Source organism: Manis pentadactyla, chromosome 16 (genome assembly GCF_030020395.1).
Source record: "Manis pentadactyla isolate mManPen7 chromosome 16, mManPen7.hap1, whole genome shotgun sequence".
Lineage (NCBI taxonomy): Eukaryota > Metazoa > Chordata > Mammalia > Pholidota > Manidae > Manis > Manis pentadactyla.
The window spans coordinates 49,660,910-49,680,283 of NC_080034.1; the positions used below are offsets into that span (position 1 = coordinate 49,660,910).

At 40.8% G+C, this 19,374-nt stretch overlaps 2 protein-coding genes and 1 long non-coding RNA gene across 3 annotated transcripts in view; all 3 read right to left on the minus strand.

Annotated features, from left to right (window-relative positions):
- Positions 1 to 1,798: 1,798 nt before the first annotated feature.
- LOC118912423 (histone H2B type 1-M) lies at positions 1,799 to 2,771 on the minus strand. The gene has a single exon (XM_036885548.2). It carries the CDS (start codon positions 2,268 to 2,270, stop codon positions 1,890 to 1,892), a length of 381 nt encoding a protein of 126 aa, XP_036741443.2. The 5' UTR covers positions 2,271 to 2,771; the 3' UTR covers positions 1,799 to 1,889.
- A 278-nt stretch (positions 2,772 to 3,049) lies between these two features.
- Positions 3,050 to 3,941, minus strand: LOC118912376 (histone H1.4). The gene has a single exon (XM_036885410.2). The coding sequence runs from the start codon at positions 3,861 to 3,863 to the stop codon at positions 3,204 to 3,206; it is 660 nt and encodes a 219-aa protein (XP_036741305.2). The 5' UTR covers positions 3,864 to 3,941; the 3' UTR covers positions 3,050 to 3,203.
- Positions 3,942 to 10,506: 6,565 nt separating this feature from the next.
- Positions 10,507 to 19,374, minus strand: part of LOC130681376 (uncharacterized) — a 36,421-nt gene continuing 27,553 nt past the window's right edge. Inside the window, exons 2-3 of the long non-coding RNA XR_008994494.1 lie at positions 13,561 to 13,695; positions 10,507 to 12,684 (exon numbers count right to left, since the gene is read on the minus strand). This is a non-coding gene — a long non-coding RNA (uncharacterized LOC130681376). The remainder of the gene's footprint in view (positions 12,685 to 13,560; positions 13,696 to 19,374) is intronic.

Consider the following 19,374-nt stretch of genomic DNA (forward strand, 5'->3'; position numbering starts at 1 on the left):
GTTCTTGGTCATGATGTTTTATTTCATGGTGTGTTTAATTAATTTTGTTTGTGAAGCTGTTCATTGATATTCTTTGATATTTTTTCTGTGGGGATTTGTTGAGGTTTAAAATGAAGGTTATGTCTCCAGAAAGGATTTGGTTGCTTTTACCAGGTGCTCAGGGGTGCAAAACCAGCTTGGGATATTCCCTAAATTAAATTCTCAACCTGGGTGTTTTGAATCCCTGTGGTATTAAAGCCAGAACAAAGTCAGTGTAAAGTCTGGCTTATAGTCCAAATTCTCAGTGGTGGCATCTACCCTGTTCAGCACCAAGGTTTAGGGCAGACTCTTGCAGTCATCTATGGTAAGTGTGGATGTGTGTGGACATGTGTTTACTTCTAGTTTATCCTTCCACCCTGAGAAGGTAACTATTGGTCTGGAATCTCAGCTTCACCAGGCAATATTGATCAGGCACCCAGCCATGAGGAGGCTTCTTCACACAATGCTCCTGAAAACAAAATTCAGGTTTGGGTGAGAGGCAGTTGTGGTGCTTGAGGTTTCACATGGACTAAAAGAAAACCGAGCCTGGGGTTTTCTTGCTTTCTTAGTGGCTTTTCCTTGCTTTTAAAGAATTTAGAAGACATGATCCTGTGTTTTAAATGTTCATCCAAGTACTCAGTTGGACACATCATGGAAAATCTATCCCCATGACTCATGAATGTGTATTTGTTTGGGGAGCGAGGGAGGTGGCGGTTGTGAGGACAATAGACTTTCTAAATCCATTCCTCCCTCAGCCAACAACACCCTCCATCTAAATTCTCAATCTCATCCAGCAGTTTATTCCCAGCCCAGCCTCATTTACCATGCAATTTTCTTGGTGAACTCTGAACCATGACCCCTTTCCTCCTGGCCCTCCCTCCCAGCATCCCAGCTTCCATTCCGAGATTATTTTCCCTACAGCAATGTTTCCCTGGTAGTGAAAATCCCTCATGCCATCCCACCTTGCGCAGCAGAAACCACATCCTGCCGGAAGCAGATTTCCTTCTCTTTCTACCTCCTCCCTGTCCTCGACACTCGGGGATCTCAGGGAAAGGGGAAACGGTACTGAGAAGGGAGCCTCTGTCCTGGGGTGACTTTTGCCTATCCACAACCAGACACCTGAATGGACTGAATGAATATTGGGCTTCTTTCTCCCTTAGGGTCCGGAGGACTTTAAAGCTGAAGTAAATGCTGCCAGAAGCCTACAAATTAATAGAACGACGGTATAATAAAAGATAGGATTTGAAGGTGTCTCAAAAAGGGTTCCCTTTCCTCTTTCTCGGTGCCTTTTGGATACAGCCGACTCTCCCTCTCCCTTCCCCACTCGCTGCTCTGAGCCTCAAACAGAAATTGTTCCAATTGCAAAGCAAGCAAAAACCAGAAAAGCCTTTGTAATATTTCCGTGAAAACTCAGTCTTCAGCTGTTTTTCAGTATTGCATGTCTATGTGGCTAAAAGTTAAAAGCAAAGTAGAGTTGTCATAGCATGCACTTCTGTGCTCCGGGTGAATGGTCATCTCCAAGACCCAGATCGATATTGGAATCAATTTGGAGAATTATACATGGAAAGGAGAGTGGCACACTTGAAACGGCATTTTCACTTTAAATTAATATGAAGTTATGTGGATCTAAATGACTAATGGTTCTATAGACTGTGCTTGTCCATAGGACGCAACGGCAGATACTGCTGCCTCAGTACTTTGCATTACTACCTACGAGACTAATATGTTAAAAGAATGGTATTGTAGCTTTAAACTTGGTACAAGAAACTCGACAACCTCGTTTGCAATAAATTACAACTCGTTTAATGAAAGCATGCTTGGCTCTTAAAAGAGCCTTTGGGGTTAGGTATAAGGAAGCTTACTTGGCAAGTTTACTTGGAGCTGGTGTACTTGGTGACGGCCTTGGTGCCCTCGGACACGGCGTGCTTGGCCAGTTCCCCGGGCAGCAGCAGGCGCACGGCGGTCTGGATCTCCCTGGAGGTGATGGTCGAGCGCTTGTTGTAATGCGCCAGGCGCGACGCCTCGCCCGCGATGCGCTCGAAGATGTCGTTGACAAACGAGTTCATGATGCCCATGGCCTTGGACGAGATGCCGGTGTCGGGGTGGACCTGCTTGAGCACCTTGTACACGTACACCGAGTAGCTCTCCTTGCGGCTGCGCTTGCGCTTCTTGCCGTCCTTCTTCTGCGCTTTGGTCACCGCCTTCTTGGAGCCCTTCTTTGGGGCCGGAGCAGATTTCGTGGGTTCTGGCATTGCAGCGTCAAGAGTTACACTACCATTAACACCTTAAAAAATAATCACCGCGGGTAAAGACACATTTATTTATAGATGCGGTATTCAAATGAGGTCAGTAAAGTGTCACTTACGATTGGGTTAATTTCAGTGTGTCGTCACAAATGCGAAAAATAAATGGTACTTGTACGTCTACCCTTTCATTGGCTATTTCGTTACTTTGCTTCAACCCAATCAGAAGGCCGAGACTAGGCTACCCAACGCTACTATAAATTATCCTTTTCAAGCAACTTTATTTACTGGATTTTTCGGAGAGCAGACAAAACGGGAACGTTAGTTTTAGGTTAGTGGGTGGAGACAACAGTAGACACCTGGTACCAGGTACCAGGCCCTACTGTTTGTCTTCAAATGCTGGGGTGGCGGGCGAGTAGCGGTTTATGAGAAGCGTATCCCATTTAACCAATCGAAAAAACAGCTCATCAGTATGTTGGGGTGCCTAACGCTCCGTAACTCAAAATTCACTACTGTTTGTCCTGGTATTTATTGCTTACAAAAAAATTCCTGGGGATTTCTTCACAACCTGCCAATTTTCTTTTGGTGGTAAGTCTTAATCTAGTTTACTAAATAAACCTTACCAAAATTGAAATGGGTTTGGGGTAATGCACTTCTCTTGCTGCAAACGAGGTGCTTGCTCTCAAATGTGCGCCCTTCTTGCGTCATGTGCGGTCGAGGTGTTAAGTATGTGAGCTTGGCCCCAGCCAGTTTTTCCCTAGAGAATCTCTAAGCCCCCATTTGACCCATTTTCCCTTCCTGGGGGGTCCACCCCTCATTTGTAGCATTCTCCAGCCACGCCCCCTTAAAGTGCAACAGCTCTTTTTCTGAGATATGGGGGTGGCTCTGAAAAGAGCCTTTGGGTTGTGTTGAGCTTCTGAAACAAGTTGGCCAAAGGACTTCCTATTTCTTTTTGGCTGACCCCTTCTTCGGCTTAGCTGCCTTGGGTTTGGCAGCTTTTGGCTTAGCCGCCTTGGGCTTCACCGCTTTGGCCTTCGCTGGGCTTCTGGGCGCCTTCTTGGACTTGGCTGCTTTCGCTTTTTTCGGGCTTTTTGCCTTTTTGGTTCCTGCAGCCGCCGCAGGCTTCTTCGCCTTTTTTGGAGTCTTCTTGGCGCTTTTCTTGGGGGTGGTCGACCCCGTGGTCTTCTTCGCTTTCTTGGCCGCTCCCGAAGGCTTCTTGGACTTGGCTGCACCCACCTTCCTGGTCTTAGGCTTGGCCTCCCCAGAAGTTGCCTTCTTATTGAGCTTAAAAGAACCCGAGGCGCCAGTACCCTTGGTCTGCACGAGGGTACCCTTGCTCACTAGGCTCTTGAGACCCAATTTGATGCGGCTGTTGTTCTTCTCCACGTCGTAGCCGGCGGCCGCCAGCGCCTTCTTGAGCGCGGCCAGCGATACGCCGCTGCGTTCTTTGGAGGCGGCAACGGCCTTGGTGATGAGCTCGGACACCGGGGGCCCAGACGCTTTGCGCTTCCCGGCACCTGCAGACTTGCGAGGTTTTTTCTTTACGGCGGTCTTCTCGGTAGGGGCTGGAGCAGCGGGCGCGGCAGGCGCAGTCTCGGACATAACGAAAGCGGATAGAGAGAAACCAATTCGAGCCGGAAGCACAGGCACTCGCCAGGACTCGGGCTGCGCCCCTGCGCCCGCGCGTTTATATAGGGCGGAGCTGCGTTGTGATTGGTGCGCTGTCCAGCCCGCCTCGCTGGCAGCCGCAGAGTGTCCTCTCGGATCCCGAGTTGTGTTTGTTACACCTTAAAAAATACCAAAAATATTAAAACCCTCTGCATCGAATTGCTCGATTTTTCTCCGAAAATGATCCACAAAGCCTCAGGCTTCAGGCAGACCTCAATTTATGAGAAAAGCACAAAACCTTATGCCAAAAACCAGCAATATTTCCCGCCGTGCCCCTCAAATTTTAACTAAGAGAAACAAAACTTTCTATTTTCTCCTTAAATTACAAACTGATCTTTAACTCTGGATTTTTCTGACCTCTGAAATATAATTCTCCAAGTGGTTAGCTTCTTATATGTCCAAAAACCATGCCACTTGCATTAAGATTTTTATTACAAATCTGCGCTTAAGTGAGGGAAGTAACACAGGCTCCTCAGAGAGTCCTGCCTATTGAGCCGAGGGCATTTGAGTTCATCAAACTCGTTTAGTTTATTCCCGAACAAATTTCTGCCCATTTGGCGTTAAGTTTTGGACCCCTGGGACATCAATCTATGTAGCTATGGTTTTATATCTATAGGCTGCATCTGGGTTTTTAAACAATTCCTTAGGATAATTCTTTTCCTCTTTGCTCCCTAGGGTTGGGGGCGGGGCTGTTGCTTCTCTTCGCCTGTACAACTGCTCCTGAGTTTACATACCTTGAACTCAGGTTATTTGAGAAGGAAGGGGAGTCCCAAACATAGGGTACACCGATGGAAAACGATTAATTTGCACATAAAACGCAGATGATGTCCATAAAGTCCTTGGAAGCGGAGTTGCCCACTGAAGAATTTGTTGTCTGCTGAGTTCTTCGGGCATATGCTGCAGAACTGCATTGTAATATATTAGTTAAGATAGAAATTCACATGTTGATCGTAAGGGGAAATACATGAGAAATGTGGATTGTAATATCTATTCCCATTATTAAAGGAACCCAGGCCTTGTTATTACTGAATAGCTGATGAATTATTAGTCCACATAGTAAACATGGCTTCAATCATGATGATTATGGCTCTATGCTTCCCAGAGCTCCATAACAAAGAAAACGAGTTACATGTAGCATTGAATGACACGTCAAATTTCCATCTCAGAAGCAGAACTTTAAAGGTTTATTCAAGTTAAATCATTGCCCTATGATGACATCCTTTGCAAGGTTTGTGAGACAGTGGGTTTATTGAGGTAGTTGCCCAAACAACAGAGACTGCATGTTGGGAGGAAAAGCTCATTTGAAGGAATTATTCCAATAAAATGGTCTGGATGGAATTGTTTTTAAAAACTGCAAGCCATGTGCTCAAGAGACAAAATAGAGTTTTGGGGGGTGCTATAAGGTGATAATCTGTGAATGTGGCTGGTTGTAAGATGGCACTGGACATCATATTATTTTTACTTCCATTGTCTTGAATCTTCTCCACACCCAACAGATCCCACTACTGAAATCAGTGGGATCTTTGATACAGCATTAATGAAATGTTTTCAGATAGTGCTGAATCTGGTATAAAAATGAATGTAAATTATCAATATTTAAGCTTTAATGTGTAAACATTTTTTATGTAATGAGTGTATGCTAGTGAAAAATAAATATGTTCTTTGTTATAAATTAAAATAAAAAAGGAGGGGGTAAGGCTCCAAAACACAATTAATGGGTATTAGGGAAACTGGTTTGTGGGCACTTGATCCAAAACAACGGGTTATACTCATTTTCATTGACAAACAATAACTTACTGTATGGGGGTGAAATGTGCATAACATGTCGAAGTTTTCTCTCAAATGTCTTACTTTATTCTATGAATTTCTTACTAGTTCTAATTTGTGGGGACTTAAACTCTCCAACTTCTGTTATCTTTCAACTCAGCTACGCTTGTCTCCTACAATACATGTTTTCCTATAAATAAGACTATTTGATGGACTTAATGGAGATATGGAGGATCTGTCACTATTAAATCAAACATTTATTTGACACTCTTCTATGATGAAATAGGAGTAACACCAAAAGGCTCCACTTTCCTACTGATCTGCCAGCTACAGCTAGTCTGAACTACCTATGGTGCGTCTGTGTTTGTTTTAAATGTATATTCCAAAGTCTTGCTCCAGATGATTCTAAACCAGTAACTCCAGTGAGTCTCAGCATCTGCGTGTTTAACAAGTTCCCGAGGTTCCTTTTATATCCTGCCAAGTCTGGCAAATACTGCTGCTGTCTCGGAAAGTGACCAACAAGTCAAAAATATTACCTGTCATGTGAAGTTACTGTGGATTTCTAGACTTGCCTGAGAGACCTTTGAAAAGAAGTCCATGACCACAGAAAATATATGACCACAGGTTGGGAGAAAGAGGGCAGCAGCAATCTAATACTGACTTCCTTGGATTCACACCTGACTGGGCACTAGATTGGCCCTGAGAAGGAGAAAAGAGAGTAATGGTAAAGGATCCTCTGCTTCATAATTTTCCATCCACAGAAGGAAGGCTGGACCTTGTTTGCCTGTGGACTACCAGAATTCCCTAGAACAGCTTCTCCACTTCTTATGCCATTTTATTATTCTTCATAATAAAAATACCCTTTCCATTAATTGGCTACTTGCTGTGTACTACCTGCGTTCTTACTTAGTCATTGCAGCAATTCCCTGCTTTAGATAGTATCCCCATTTTACACAGGAGGACATGGGCATGTAGAGGTTAACGAATTCTCCAGACTGCAAGTAAGAGGTACATCTTAAAGTTTGGCTCACATCCTGCCTGACCTCAAAGGATGTGTTCTTAATGAACAATTTTTCAGACTGCAGGTCTGAACAATCATTAAAGGTTGGAAAATCAATTCAGTGACCCAAGGCCAAAATGTTGTTTTTATTTTTTCAATGAACTAGAATTGAATATAAAGTACCAGAGCCCAATTCATGTAGTTTCAGTTATCTATACAGTTCTTTGTGTGCTGGGTGGTCCCTCTGTAAAACATACTTTTTAACTGTGAAGGCTCATATGGCAAAAGTGGAGTCTTCCTTATGCAATTTCCCAAACTTTTATAATAATGAAATATTCTTAAGTGTATTAATATCTAATAAGCTAAAAAAGTAATCTCTTATTTCTGACTTTTTTAGGCCTCTATGTAACTCCAAGTAATGGAAAATGGGGAGCACTTTGTGAACATTTCCATTTTGGACATGGTAGCAACTGTGCTGAGAGTAGCACTGTGAAGGCAGACAGAAAGGGAGGCTTGTACTTGGTTCCTTTTACTCTATAGTTCTGAGTTCCAAACACTTGATCCTGGACTTTGCTAGTTTATTATGTTACAATGATTGCTTTATGGAAGACAGAGTTTGGAGAAGAGGTGTTTTTTGCTGGACAGATTAGCCCCTCCCCAGCTTCCTCATTCCATGCATGGACATGGTGGCCTGTGAAGATCATCAGTAGGACTCTATCTGTTGGAACACACATCCTTTGTGGACTCTTTTAATAAGTACTCTATCTTGGTGTTTGCTGTACAGCATTTCTGGAAACCTTTTTTTTTTTTAATTAAAGCTGTACATTATCTTAGAAATTGTTATTCTTTTTTTTTTTAATCAATCAAAACTGTGCTATATACTCAAGATTATTCATTGCAGCATTGTTTGCAACTGTAAAATATTGGGAAGAACTTTAATATCCATACATAAGTTGGGCACACCAACAAAACTGAGCAATAGACAGCTGGAAAAATGAATGAGAAAGATCTCTATGAACTAATGAGTGAATAGTTACATAGAGTTAAGTGAAGAAGCCAAGTGCAAAAGATTGTCCATACTATGATACCCTCCTGAAGAGAGAGAAAAGGATATAAGAAAACACATTTCTCTGCTCATTTGTGCAAAAGATATATAGGAAAGATAAACCAAAAACAAATGAGGTTGGTTATCTATGGGGGATGTGTTAGTAAGGAGGTTTCCAAGAAGGGAGAAATAGAGATAGAGTACACTGCTGAAGGGGGGAATGATAGTTTTCTGAGTATGTTTATTTAACTCTGACTCTTACAACTATAGGAATGTTTCATATAACAGCAAAATAAACAAACTATTGAAAGCAATAGGGATGGGGGAATCCAAAATGGAATACAACAAATTGTTTTACATTAATAGCATAACAACACTGAAGTCATTGAAGAAGATAAAAATTAACTTAAGTACTATGGAAAACAGTATCTTCATTGGATGTTGTAAGGCTAGAGACAAAAGTAATCTAATAAAAGTGTTTCAGGGATATGGCTTAACAATTCTGAAACTTCTTATGTATCTACTAGAAATGAAAAAGAAATAAACATATTGTAAAAAGTGAGATCCAGTGTTCTCACTGATGGAAAAAGAAGTATTTGGCTAAAATGAATCTTGTAGTGCTGAATTAGAAACAGAAGAATTAATATAAATTCATATTTTAAAATATATCTGCAATTGCATAAAAACAGAAGCATAGATGTGTATGTATTGACATACACATGCATTTCCTTGGCCTGTCATCTGAGAAGGCCTACAAGCAGTAACACCCTAGTAGCAGCTAGCACACCTGGCACACAGTCTTTGTTTTTAAGAATTGTTCTATAATAAAAAGAACGAGTTTCCAAAGACAAAAACTGAAGGAACCAAACACCAGCAGACTCACAGAACCCAATAATGGAGTAACAATTACCAAAGGGAAAGGAACTGGGGAGGGTGGGTGGGAAGGGAGGGATAAGGGGAAAAATGGGGCATTATGATTAGCACACGTAATGTGGGGGGGACACGGGAAAGGCAGTATATACAGAGAAGACAAGTAATGCTTCTATCACATCTTGCTACTCTGATGGACAGTGACTGTAATGGGGTATGTAGTGGGGACTTGGGGGGAGTCTAGTAACCATAATGTTCAAGTAATTGTACATTAATGATATCAAAATAAAATTTAAAAAAAGAAAAAAGAACGAGGTTCCTTGGAGAAGTGATCAATTCCAATCCTAGAGCAGGATGGGCCTGGAATATCTTATAATGCTAGAAAGTAAGGAAATGTGTTTAAAATAAAAAGTTGGAAACTTGTTGAAAAAAAACATGTAAACCAGTCTCAATAGCTACTGCCCAAAAAGGATACAAACAATTAACAAACTAACACTGTATTAAACTGTATGGCCATTTAAGCAACAAAATAAAAATTAATAGCATCAGATTTTAACTCAGAATACAATATATACCCACAAGTAAATATATTTTGTAAAAAGAAGGGACAATTTCTTGTTGCAGCTAAAATCCACAAGGATGGATGCTAAAATCACTGGGTAAAAAGTTTAAGGAAAACAGAATCTGCATAGTCTCAAAGTATCTTCCCCAAGATACTTACCAAGTACTAAAAGAAAGATCCGAAGTTTACGATGGAGAAACCCAACAGACCCCATTAACGAAGTGAGCAAGGCAAACATCACAAGTACTAAGATATACCAATATTATGAACTCTGCACTGAGTAGAACATTCCATCATTTTTGTGATATTTCCTGGCAAAAATGCATAAACTCACTCCAGTGATAAGAAAACATCAGACAAATTCAAACTGAGGGGCAATGTTTAAAATAATTGATCAGTACTCTTCAAAAGTGTGAAGATCATGAAAGACAAGGACAGACTACGGAACTATTATGAACTAGAAGAGACTAAAGAAATACATAAGTAAATTCAGTGTGGGATCCTAAGTAGATCCTGGAACAGAAAAAGAACATTGATGGAAAAGTTTATAAAATTTGAGAGAGAAGTGTAAAGTTTAGTAAATAATATTTTATCAATATCTATTCCTGTTGATAAATATACAATGATTATGTAAGATATTAACATTAGGGGAAACTAGTTGAGGAATATAAGGGAACTTCTACTATTGTTGCGATTTCCTGAAAATCTGAAATTAGTTCACTATAAAAAGTTTTCTAAAAAAAGTTTTCTTCATATGTTAAAATGTGACATAGATTCTCCATAGTGCTAGAAATGTAGATGATTTTTATTCTTGTGTCCAAACTTTTATGCTTTTTCAAAGTTCCTGTCATAAGCATGGATTACTTTATTAGTAGTAAACAACATGTTTCTCTTAAAAATATGATAAAACTTATTTTGTTTAAAATGTGTGCTGAATTTCCCAGACATCCAAGTACTATCTGTCCCCTCCTTGTGCTCCTACCTGAATTTTAATTGAAATTATTTCCTAGTTTTTTTTGTTTATAGATTTATCACATATATGTATCCATGAACAATATGGTTTAGTTTGTCTCATTTTTGAAATGTATATATGCAAAAGCACAATGTATTTTTTCTCTTTTGTCTTGCTTTTTTTTCCCCTCAAAAAGCTCATGGTGCAGAGAGCTCTAGCTGGTTACTTGCACTGCTATTTAATTTTTCATTTATAAATGTGGCCCAATGTATTTACTAATCTAATCTACCATTCATGGATATTCCCATGGTTGTAAAATGTGATAAATTTTATTTTACTTGCAACATATTCTTCTGACTTGCATTTACTTCTCCAATGTGTCTTGATGTTCCCCAATCAAGTCTTATTGTCATACCCTTGAATCCGAGCAAACTTGTGACACCATGCACCAATAGAGTGTGGAGGATATGAGGCTGTATAACTTCCAAGGCCAGGTCTTAAAAAGCAATGCATCTCTGTCTTATTTGCTGGAACCCACAGGCTTCAATCTCTGGACTATCTCATAAGAATTTTGGTGAATCTGAGGCCACCATGCTGTAAGAAGGGCAAGGTGCATGGGGAGACAATGTTTGTACACTCTGATTAGCTGGCCTCGTCTTTGAACTGTCCTAATTCAAGGACCAGAAATGTGAGAAGAGTCTCTAGCTGACTCCAGCTTCCAGTGGTCAAGTCTTCTCAGCTGAAGTCCCCATTAAGACATAGAAACAAGCTAAATACTCTGCTCTATTTGAATTCCTGATCTGAAGAATCCATGGGCAAAATGAAATGTCTGTGTTTTAAGCAATTAAGTTTTGGGGTGCTTTGTAACCTACACAATAATGATTTCAGTTTATTTTCATGTTTATTAGTTTTTAAAAAATCTTTTTGACCATAATCTACATTAGGAAACACATTTTACATCATACACTCACAGTCACATACTCATGTGTGTGTGCCTTAACTGAAACAAAAATTTGAGGAAGTAATATGTCTTTAAAATGTAGTTTACTTTGCTCTCTTCCCTTCTCTTTCTCCTCTTCTCCTGCTCTCTTTTCTACTTAAATTTCAGGAAAGTTGATCACAACCAACTAAACTGTTTCATAAATAATAGGTCTGAATCAGCAGACTGAAGGAACACTATGTTATAGGCAGCAAAGAGGTGATCTTAAATTTTTTATTTTATTTTTATATCTTATATTTGTATATTCATTTATCATTTATTTTACATTATATCTGTGTGTGTGCTAGTGTATGTGTCTCTCTATATATGTACATACACATATTTTAAGCTCTAAACTCAGAATTAAATTGTTCTACATTGGCCTAAGACTAAATAAATAAATCAATACAACAAAACAAAAAATGAAAAAAATGTATATCTAATAAATGATATTTAAATCCATTAAGTCTAATGCATCTAAACTTAATTTGGATGTTGAAGCAAATGGAAACTCCCAGAACCCATTATTACTTCAAGATGAAAACTTGAGAGAGGTTGGTAACTTGCATTTCAGGTTGCCAGGAAAGGAATCCTATGGAATCTGGAGGCAAGACGGGTCCTTGCAAAAGGTGCAAAACATTTGGACCTAGGGATAAGATGGACGACTGGATGTCCTTTCTTGGCCTTGAAGAGCTTAAGAATATAAAACATAAGAGTCTGCATATATATTCTTAAGAGTCAAAACAAATTCCTGAATCCTGATAAGAGCACAGAAAATATTCTTTTCTTCCTGGAAAGATTGCCTGTGAGAAACAATTTCAGATTATACCTTTCCATTAATTAATGTTGAACTTATAATCATTTTCCTAATCAATCCCTTCAGCATCTATTTATTCGAAGATGTTGCTGGTAACTTTAGAAGAGATGGTTTAGTGAACAAGAACAGATGACATGTGGCCTTCTGGTGTATCTTTGTTCTTTATTTTCTCTATCATACTTCCTATGATACTTGATATTATGCAATACTATGATACATAGATATCCTATGATACTATGATATTCAGTCATACTTCCTATGATTATTCCCTCAGCATCCCTTTACTTTTTCCTCTCCACTCCCCCTAAACTATATGCATTTGTTGGTTTAAAACTATAACGTCTATGCACTTACACAGGATAATTAATTCATACATGGTGGCAGTTTGGCATAATGGTTTAACTGATAGACACTTGTATAGTTATTTATTGTTGTATGACAAATTTCCCCATTTGCTGGCTAAAAATAATAATGGGCATTTATTATCTCACACCGTTTCCATGGGTCAGTAATTTAGGGGTGACTTAACTGGGTGGCTTGTTGACTTGGGATGTTTGATGAGAGTGAAGTCAAGACGTTGCTGAGGCTGCAGTCATCTGAAGACTGGACCAGGGTGGGGAGCTCCACTTCCCTGATGGCTCATATGGTTCACACGGCTGACAAGTCAGTGCTGGCTATTGGCAGAAGGCCTCAGTTCCTCAGCCTGCATACCTCTTCATAGGGCTACTCAAGGGCTCACTACACCATAGCTGGCTTCCCCAGACTGAGTGATCCAAGAGAGAGCAAAACAGAAGTCACACATAGTTTAAAACCTAACTTCAGAAGTCACAATATTCTATTAGTTATATAGGTTAGTCTATTTTGGGAGGAAACTATACATATATGTGCATACCAGCAGGTGCAAACTACCAGGCCCATTTAGGGGACTGGCTTTCACTGTCCTGGAGAGAGAAGACTCAATTTCAACTCCCAATCCTATCACTTACTAGGTTTGTGGCTAAGAAATTTACTAAACTCTATTTCTCAATTTTCTTATGTTCAAAATTTGGATGAGAAAAGTGTGGTGGGTTGTAGTATTACTCCCAAATTTTGCTGCATTTTGTGGGAGGATTATATATCCCTGCCTATTGATACGGATTTATAGTATACTTCCTGACTTGAGGAGGGCATGCCCCTACAACATCAGTCATAGCCATATGAATGCTTTGTTTGATAAAATATGAGTAGAAGTAACATGTGCCCACTTTCCAGGAGAATTATTAAGAGCAATAAGATCCTTTTATGTCATGTTCCCTCAGCCTGGTTTCCTCCATGAAGAAAATGTGGAACAGAGTTGCAGCTAATCCACAAAGAAATGCAATATAAATCTGAAGTAATCCAAGATTTGGGGGTTGTTGGTTATATAATTTAGCAAAATCTAACTGATAAAACTACTATTTATTCAGGAGTGTTGGTAAGATTATATGACATAATTTTTCTGAAGTGTTTACAACACTGTTGTAAGTAACCGTATGTGTTACCTATTACTAGGATTATACAAACTTAATTCACATAAAATGAGCTTATAAGCCATGCCATTGATTAATTTATGATGAGTGATACACTTGCAATTAAAAGTAAGTATCAGAGGTGTATTTACTTTCTGATGAGGAGACCAAGATACAAATTTGCGGGCACTTTCTAAGCATAGGTATCAGGGTAATTTTTCTCCTGCAATGGTCTGCCAGTCAATAAGCTCCTCCAGCCTGGAGACACTTGTGTCCTGTGCTCTCATCTGTGGAAAAGATACATTGAGTAAGTCACCATTTTATGAATTCTTTTTCTAGGTGACCACCAACCTTCCTTTGCTCACAATTGCTCTAGATGAACTCTCCAGACTTATACTACCCATAATGTCCTAGTGTGATCTGTATCAGTTACAGCATAAATATAGTCAGTTACAACTAAGAATATTGCAACATATCTATAAAGCTTACCATAGAGTAGATACTATGTGCTAGTTACTGTTCTAAGCGCTTTACAAATATTTGTCACTTAATCTTATAATAATCTAATGTACTATTATTATCACCATTATCCTGAAGACAAAACTGCATTCAAAAGTGTTAAGCAACTTGCCCAGGGTCTTAAGCTAAGAGAAGTTACCTGTACTGTCTCTTCTCCTGGTAACATTATTCCAGTGACTAACTCCATCATCTTTTATAAATTATTGTTATCCCCAGTACAGTGAAATGTTATTTTCATATTTGTAAACTTTATTCCTAAGCACTCTTCTTTGATTGGGGGTTGGGTAGAAAACAGTAGGTAGAGTAGGAAACAGGAAACAATTTGTTGGACAATATACTTAGTTTATGAAGTCCTAGCATGATCCATGTTAGCTTTTCCCCTAGGCTCCTCCAGTGGCACTCTCCTTCCGTGATGCGCACGACCCAGAGTTTTGAATTTAGTTTGTTTTTGTCATCCCTAGTTCCCACTTTGGTTTCATATAAAGGGCTCCCACCCATTTCCCAGTCAGAATATGGTTCCTAAATTTTCCCTATGGAGAAATTCTGGAGCCCCCAATAATCAGGGATAAAAGAGATCACAGATGTCACAAAGCCTCCCACTTTAGAAAATGGGAAACTTGAGTCCAGAGTGATGAGGCTACACTGAAAAACCAACCACCCGCTGGCCAGCCAGCAGCATGAAAACCGGGGCAGATATTGAGGACTAGAGAATGCTGCAAACACTGTTGTATACATGAGTTGCTCCGAAAAGACCAGGTTTCATCAGTTGTGGTGGTACAGTCTAGTTAAAAAAGAGAATCTGCTTTAGGGATATCATAATGAAGAAGTTAATCAAGGTAATTTGATAAACAGATAACAAAAGAGTTGAGACACCAAAAAAGGTGTGGGAGTAACCCAAGTAATAAGCAACAGCAGGAAGTTGACCCTTCTCCAAGGGCTAGAGAGACAAAGGGAAGAAGTGATACCATAATCTTGGAGTTGGGGCTGTACCCCACACTGAACTGTAATGATATAGACTGGTCAGGAAGGAGCTGAGACCACCAGAAGGGCTGTCTGATGGAGCCAGAGTACCAGTGAGGTTGGGGAAACCCGGGGAAGTAAGAGGGAAGAGGAGAAATCCCTTGATCCCACGTGTTCTAACAGTGTCTCCCATTAGTCAAATCTACTGGAAACCAGAGAGCAAGGGAACCTGAGAAATGCAGTTTTCAGTGATATACAGCTGCATCAGAGAGTAAAAGGCAAATGTTAGAAACAGAAATTCAAACAAATATTTCTGTAATTTCTGATTCCTGAGCATATAACCCTATACCTGCACTCAACTAGACCCCTTAGAGGACATAGGGATACACTTCTAGTTTTAAGGATTCTGGATCAAGAAGACAGTTTCACCTTGTTTTAAGCACATTGTTATGTGTGGTTAGGCATCCTGAGAGATGGCCTTTAATGACCCCTGCCTCTGAGAGTGCCTACCCTTGGCTTGTCTGTCCCCTTTGCTTAAGTGTGTGTTGTGCCTAGTAAGTTGCTTCTAACAAACGGAATACACCAAAAAAGATGTGTCACTTTTGAGATTAGGTTACAAAAGGTCATGGCTTCTGTCTTGAGCCCCCTCTTGCACTCTTTCACTCACTCATTCCCTCAGAAGAAAGCCAGCTGCCATGTTGAGCTGCATGTGGGAAGGCTCACATGACAAGAAACAACCAGCAAGGACTTAAGGCCTTCAGTCTAATTGCCCTTGAAAAACTGAACAGCCCTGTCAACAACCATGTGCGTGGGTTTGAAAGTGGATCAATCCCATAGTGAGCCTTGATATGGCCGCAGACCTGGCCACATTTTAAATGTAGCCTATGAGAGACCCAGAGGACCCAGTTTGGCCGGCCACAGCCCCAGAAGTTGCTAAATTTGGGGATAATTTGTGATGCAGCAGTAAACAAATATGTACAGAAACAAACCAAACATACATTAGGGGAAAGTAAAGGGAAGAGTGGCGTGGTTTTCAGTGTCTATCATGTGCCACATACATTATTCTCACTTGATCTTGACATCTATCCTCCAAAGTGGGTGGTCACGAGTGGCTCCACTTCCCAGATAAGGAAACTATGGATGGAAAGGGAAAATAATTTGCTCAAGGTCACGTTACAAAGTAGGGCCTGATGGACGGCCAAAACTGTGCTTTTATTTCCATTATCCCAGAGGCCCAGAAATCAAAACAACCAACCTTCAAGAGTGTTGTCATCTCATTTGGGTTGGATACAAATAAAAAGAGCAAATTGTTTAAAAACAAATGTCTTCTCACTTTCTTAAAATTGAATTCCCATATATCTCTCTTCCAGAGTATCATAACTCACCCCAAAATTAAAGATGATTGTGGTCTTATTTCTGGTGTTTCTTATTTAAAGACACTAAGAACAGAGGACAATATGAAATTGGAGTAACAACAAAATCAAAACAAAACCTCCAAAGAGAGAGACAGACTGTCCTTAGCTCCACTGGTATCATTGTGCAATGAAATAATAATGATTGTGATAATGACAGCAGCAAACAATAGTGACGAGCAAGTCTCAGAGCTTCCCTTTGTGTTTGGTGCTCTTCTGAGGTCTTTACCTGTGTTATCTCATTTGCCTTCCCAGTAACACTATGAACCTGATTCCCTATGTTTTAATCTCATCGGCAAACCTCCCCCACACTTCCACTTTACTAGATATATGTCCTGGGCAAATTACTCAATCTCCCCTTGCCTTGGTCTCCTAATGCACAAAGTAGGATAATAAGAGCACCTACCTCATTAATTTATTATGAAGATGAAATAAAATGAGCTCGTGCTTGACACATAGTGAACATAATAATCTAATAATGAAATGAGGCAGGTGCTCCCAGTCCAATTACAGTTTGGATAGCCATAAATTTGGGTAACAAGGAATATTTGATTCCAAAGCATAGTTTAAGGTTAGATCTGAGCAGTGTAATTCCTAATGATAGAGTCAGAAGACAATTCTGCATGTGCTGCCTCACAGCACAGATGCAGGCACCCCAAACCTGACCCAAACCTCTAAGTGCAGCATGACTGAATCCCACTGGGGCACACTTGGAGCACAGTGGTGGCAGGGTCTCCACATAGTTCAACACTGGCTGCCTTGTGTGAAAACGAGAAAGGTTTTCAAAGCACTCTTTAAAACATAGTTGGTGTTAAATGGAGAGGAAAGAGACAGTGGGAAAAAAGATGAAAAAGAGGTAGAAGAGAGTGCATGAGAGAGATAGTGGGAAAGCAATAGAAAGGCATACAAAAGGTAAATCATAAATGGAAAATTACAGAGAGAACTATTGGTTTATAGCTTTCATGGAGAGCATTTGAGGAGATGAGATACAAGGTGATTTGAATAATGATTAAAAAGTTAGATCCCATCCCCTTAAAATGTAAGCTTATATCTACTCTTTTCCCTTGACTACCAGCTCTAGAGGTCATCTAACTCCTCCTAATAGGTTTTCCTATTTTGGGCTTCTGTCTGCCTTGTCAGCAATCACAGTTTCTTGTGCCTGCTGGCACTGGTGGGAAGAAGTCAGCTGCTGTGCAATGCCTGTGTGCATGCGGTGCTGAGTGATGTGCCCGTGAAGGGGCAGCCTGGTGCATAGAGGGGCTGTGCAACAGAAAGGGCCCTGCTGTCACCGCTGTTCGCTTGCATTGAATAAGGAGAAGAAACATTTTCTGTGTGGGTGTCAGCTGGGAACACCAGCCTCCCAGCACTTGGGAATACCGGCTGATCCTCCCGCAGGCAGAGAAACAGCCGTTGTTCCCAGTTCATCACACGGCAACCCAGAGTAAGTCCCTGGAATCACTGGTTTAACAGCCCTGCTTGTGACCTTCCATTCCTAGCCATGCTGTGCTCCCTGTCCACACTCCTGGCATCACTATCTGCCAGTCCATGGCTGCTCTCCCAGAAGACATCCTCCCCCCTCTGGAAGCAGAAGAACGGTCAGAGCTTCACTGAAAAGGTGACATTTGAGAAAAAGCCTGAAGGACATGAGGAGTGAGGCAGGTGAGTATCTGCCTGAAGAGTGTTCTAGGCTTCCTCATAAAATGTAGATATGAAAGCACAGTGGATGGGAAATAATACAGAAATATACATTTCTGTATTATTGATGCAGATGATAGGAGCTTGGGTTGCATGGCAGCCTAGAAGCAAGGGGGTCATTTGGGAGGTGACACAGAACCCTTCTAGGTAGGAAAATAGTGTGAGCCAATATGTGTGTGCCAAAGAGACAAACAGAGATATGAAAGATAGGAGAGTGCCCTTCCTTACCAGGCAGGAACAGAGTGTTTAAGCAGTTGTATAACCAGCAAATGTTTAACAACTTGCTTTCCAGGGAAAAACAAAAATCCCTGATTTGTAGCGTTTGCTGATTCCCATGGTGTAAATGCTGCCTCTGTGGTCAGTCTCAGGCTACCAAAGTTATACTGAGCACTGAGTAGGAAACAGGGAAGGAAGGATTCAAATGACAGGTAGGTTTTTAACTGGAGGTCTGAGAGGATGAAGATGTTGAGGGCAGATATATAACTCAGTGGACATGTACAAACCATCAATCTATTTTGTGCCCATGAACAAGACCAGCTGATCCAGGGTCCCAGACTTTTCATCCACAGCCTGGATGGACTGAACTAAAGGAAATCGAAGTTTGCTTCTGTGCTCTATCCTTCATTTATTCTTTCCTCTTCCAGGGCCAATGTACCTTATAGCCTTATCCATAAAGGCTGTGGGTAAAATTGTAATTTCCAGATATTTTGCCTGGCTTTAGTACATCTGAATATCAACAGGTGTTCAGAGGTGGAAAGAAGTATGGCTTTAGTGCATTTGCATCATTCCTCAGGGGTGGAGAAGTTCATCTCCATATCAATGGGTAATTACCTGGGCCATGGAGGGCTTATCTGTACCCCAGAGGTGAGGGGAGGGACAGTTTTTGGCTTCTGCTGGAGCAGGAAAGAGAGAAACGGCCCCACACTGCAGTTTGTGAGCAATAAACAGATTTTAAACTTTATTTCTCCCTTTGACTGATTTTGGGTTTTAGAGGTATTTGGCCCTGGGATTTCCTCTCCCTGGACTAACAATGACCTTCTTCACTTTTCTTTTCTCTGCCAAGGTTGCTCAGGCACCCAGGGAGGATGAATTCTTCATATTCTCCAGGGAGTCAAGTTGAGCCAAAAACGGAGCGGACAGAGTGTGGGGCACCCCTGTCTTGGAAGGTTGACTCAGCTGAGTTAGAAATGCCTGCCTCTCCACTGGGGCCACTGCTTCTGCACCTGGAGACCTGGTGGGAGGTGAGTGGGTGCATTGCTGCCGTTTCTGCACTGAATGTCTGTCAGGCCCACTCCTCCAGGATCTCCTCCTGCCCTAGGGTCCAGTTGTCACCAGAAGTAGGTTGTGCTCTGGCTTAGCAAACCTGTTACCTCAACTTCT

Excerpts from the sequence above, each read along its gene's own strand:
- LOC118912423 (XM_036885548.2), bottom strand. The coding sequence starts at position 2,270 with ATGCCAGAACCCACGAAATCTGCTCCGGCCCCAAAGAAGGGCTCCAAG.
- LOC118912376 (XM_036885410.2), bottom strand. The coding sequence starts at position 3,863 with ATGTCCGAGACTGCGCCTGCCGCGCCCGCTGCTCCAGCCCCTACCGAG.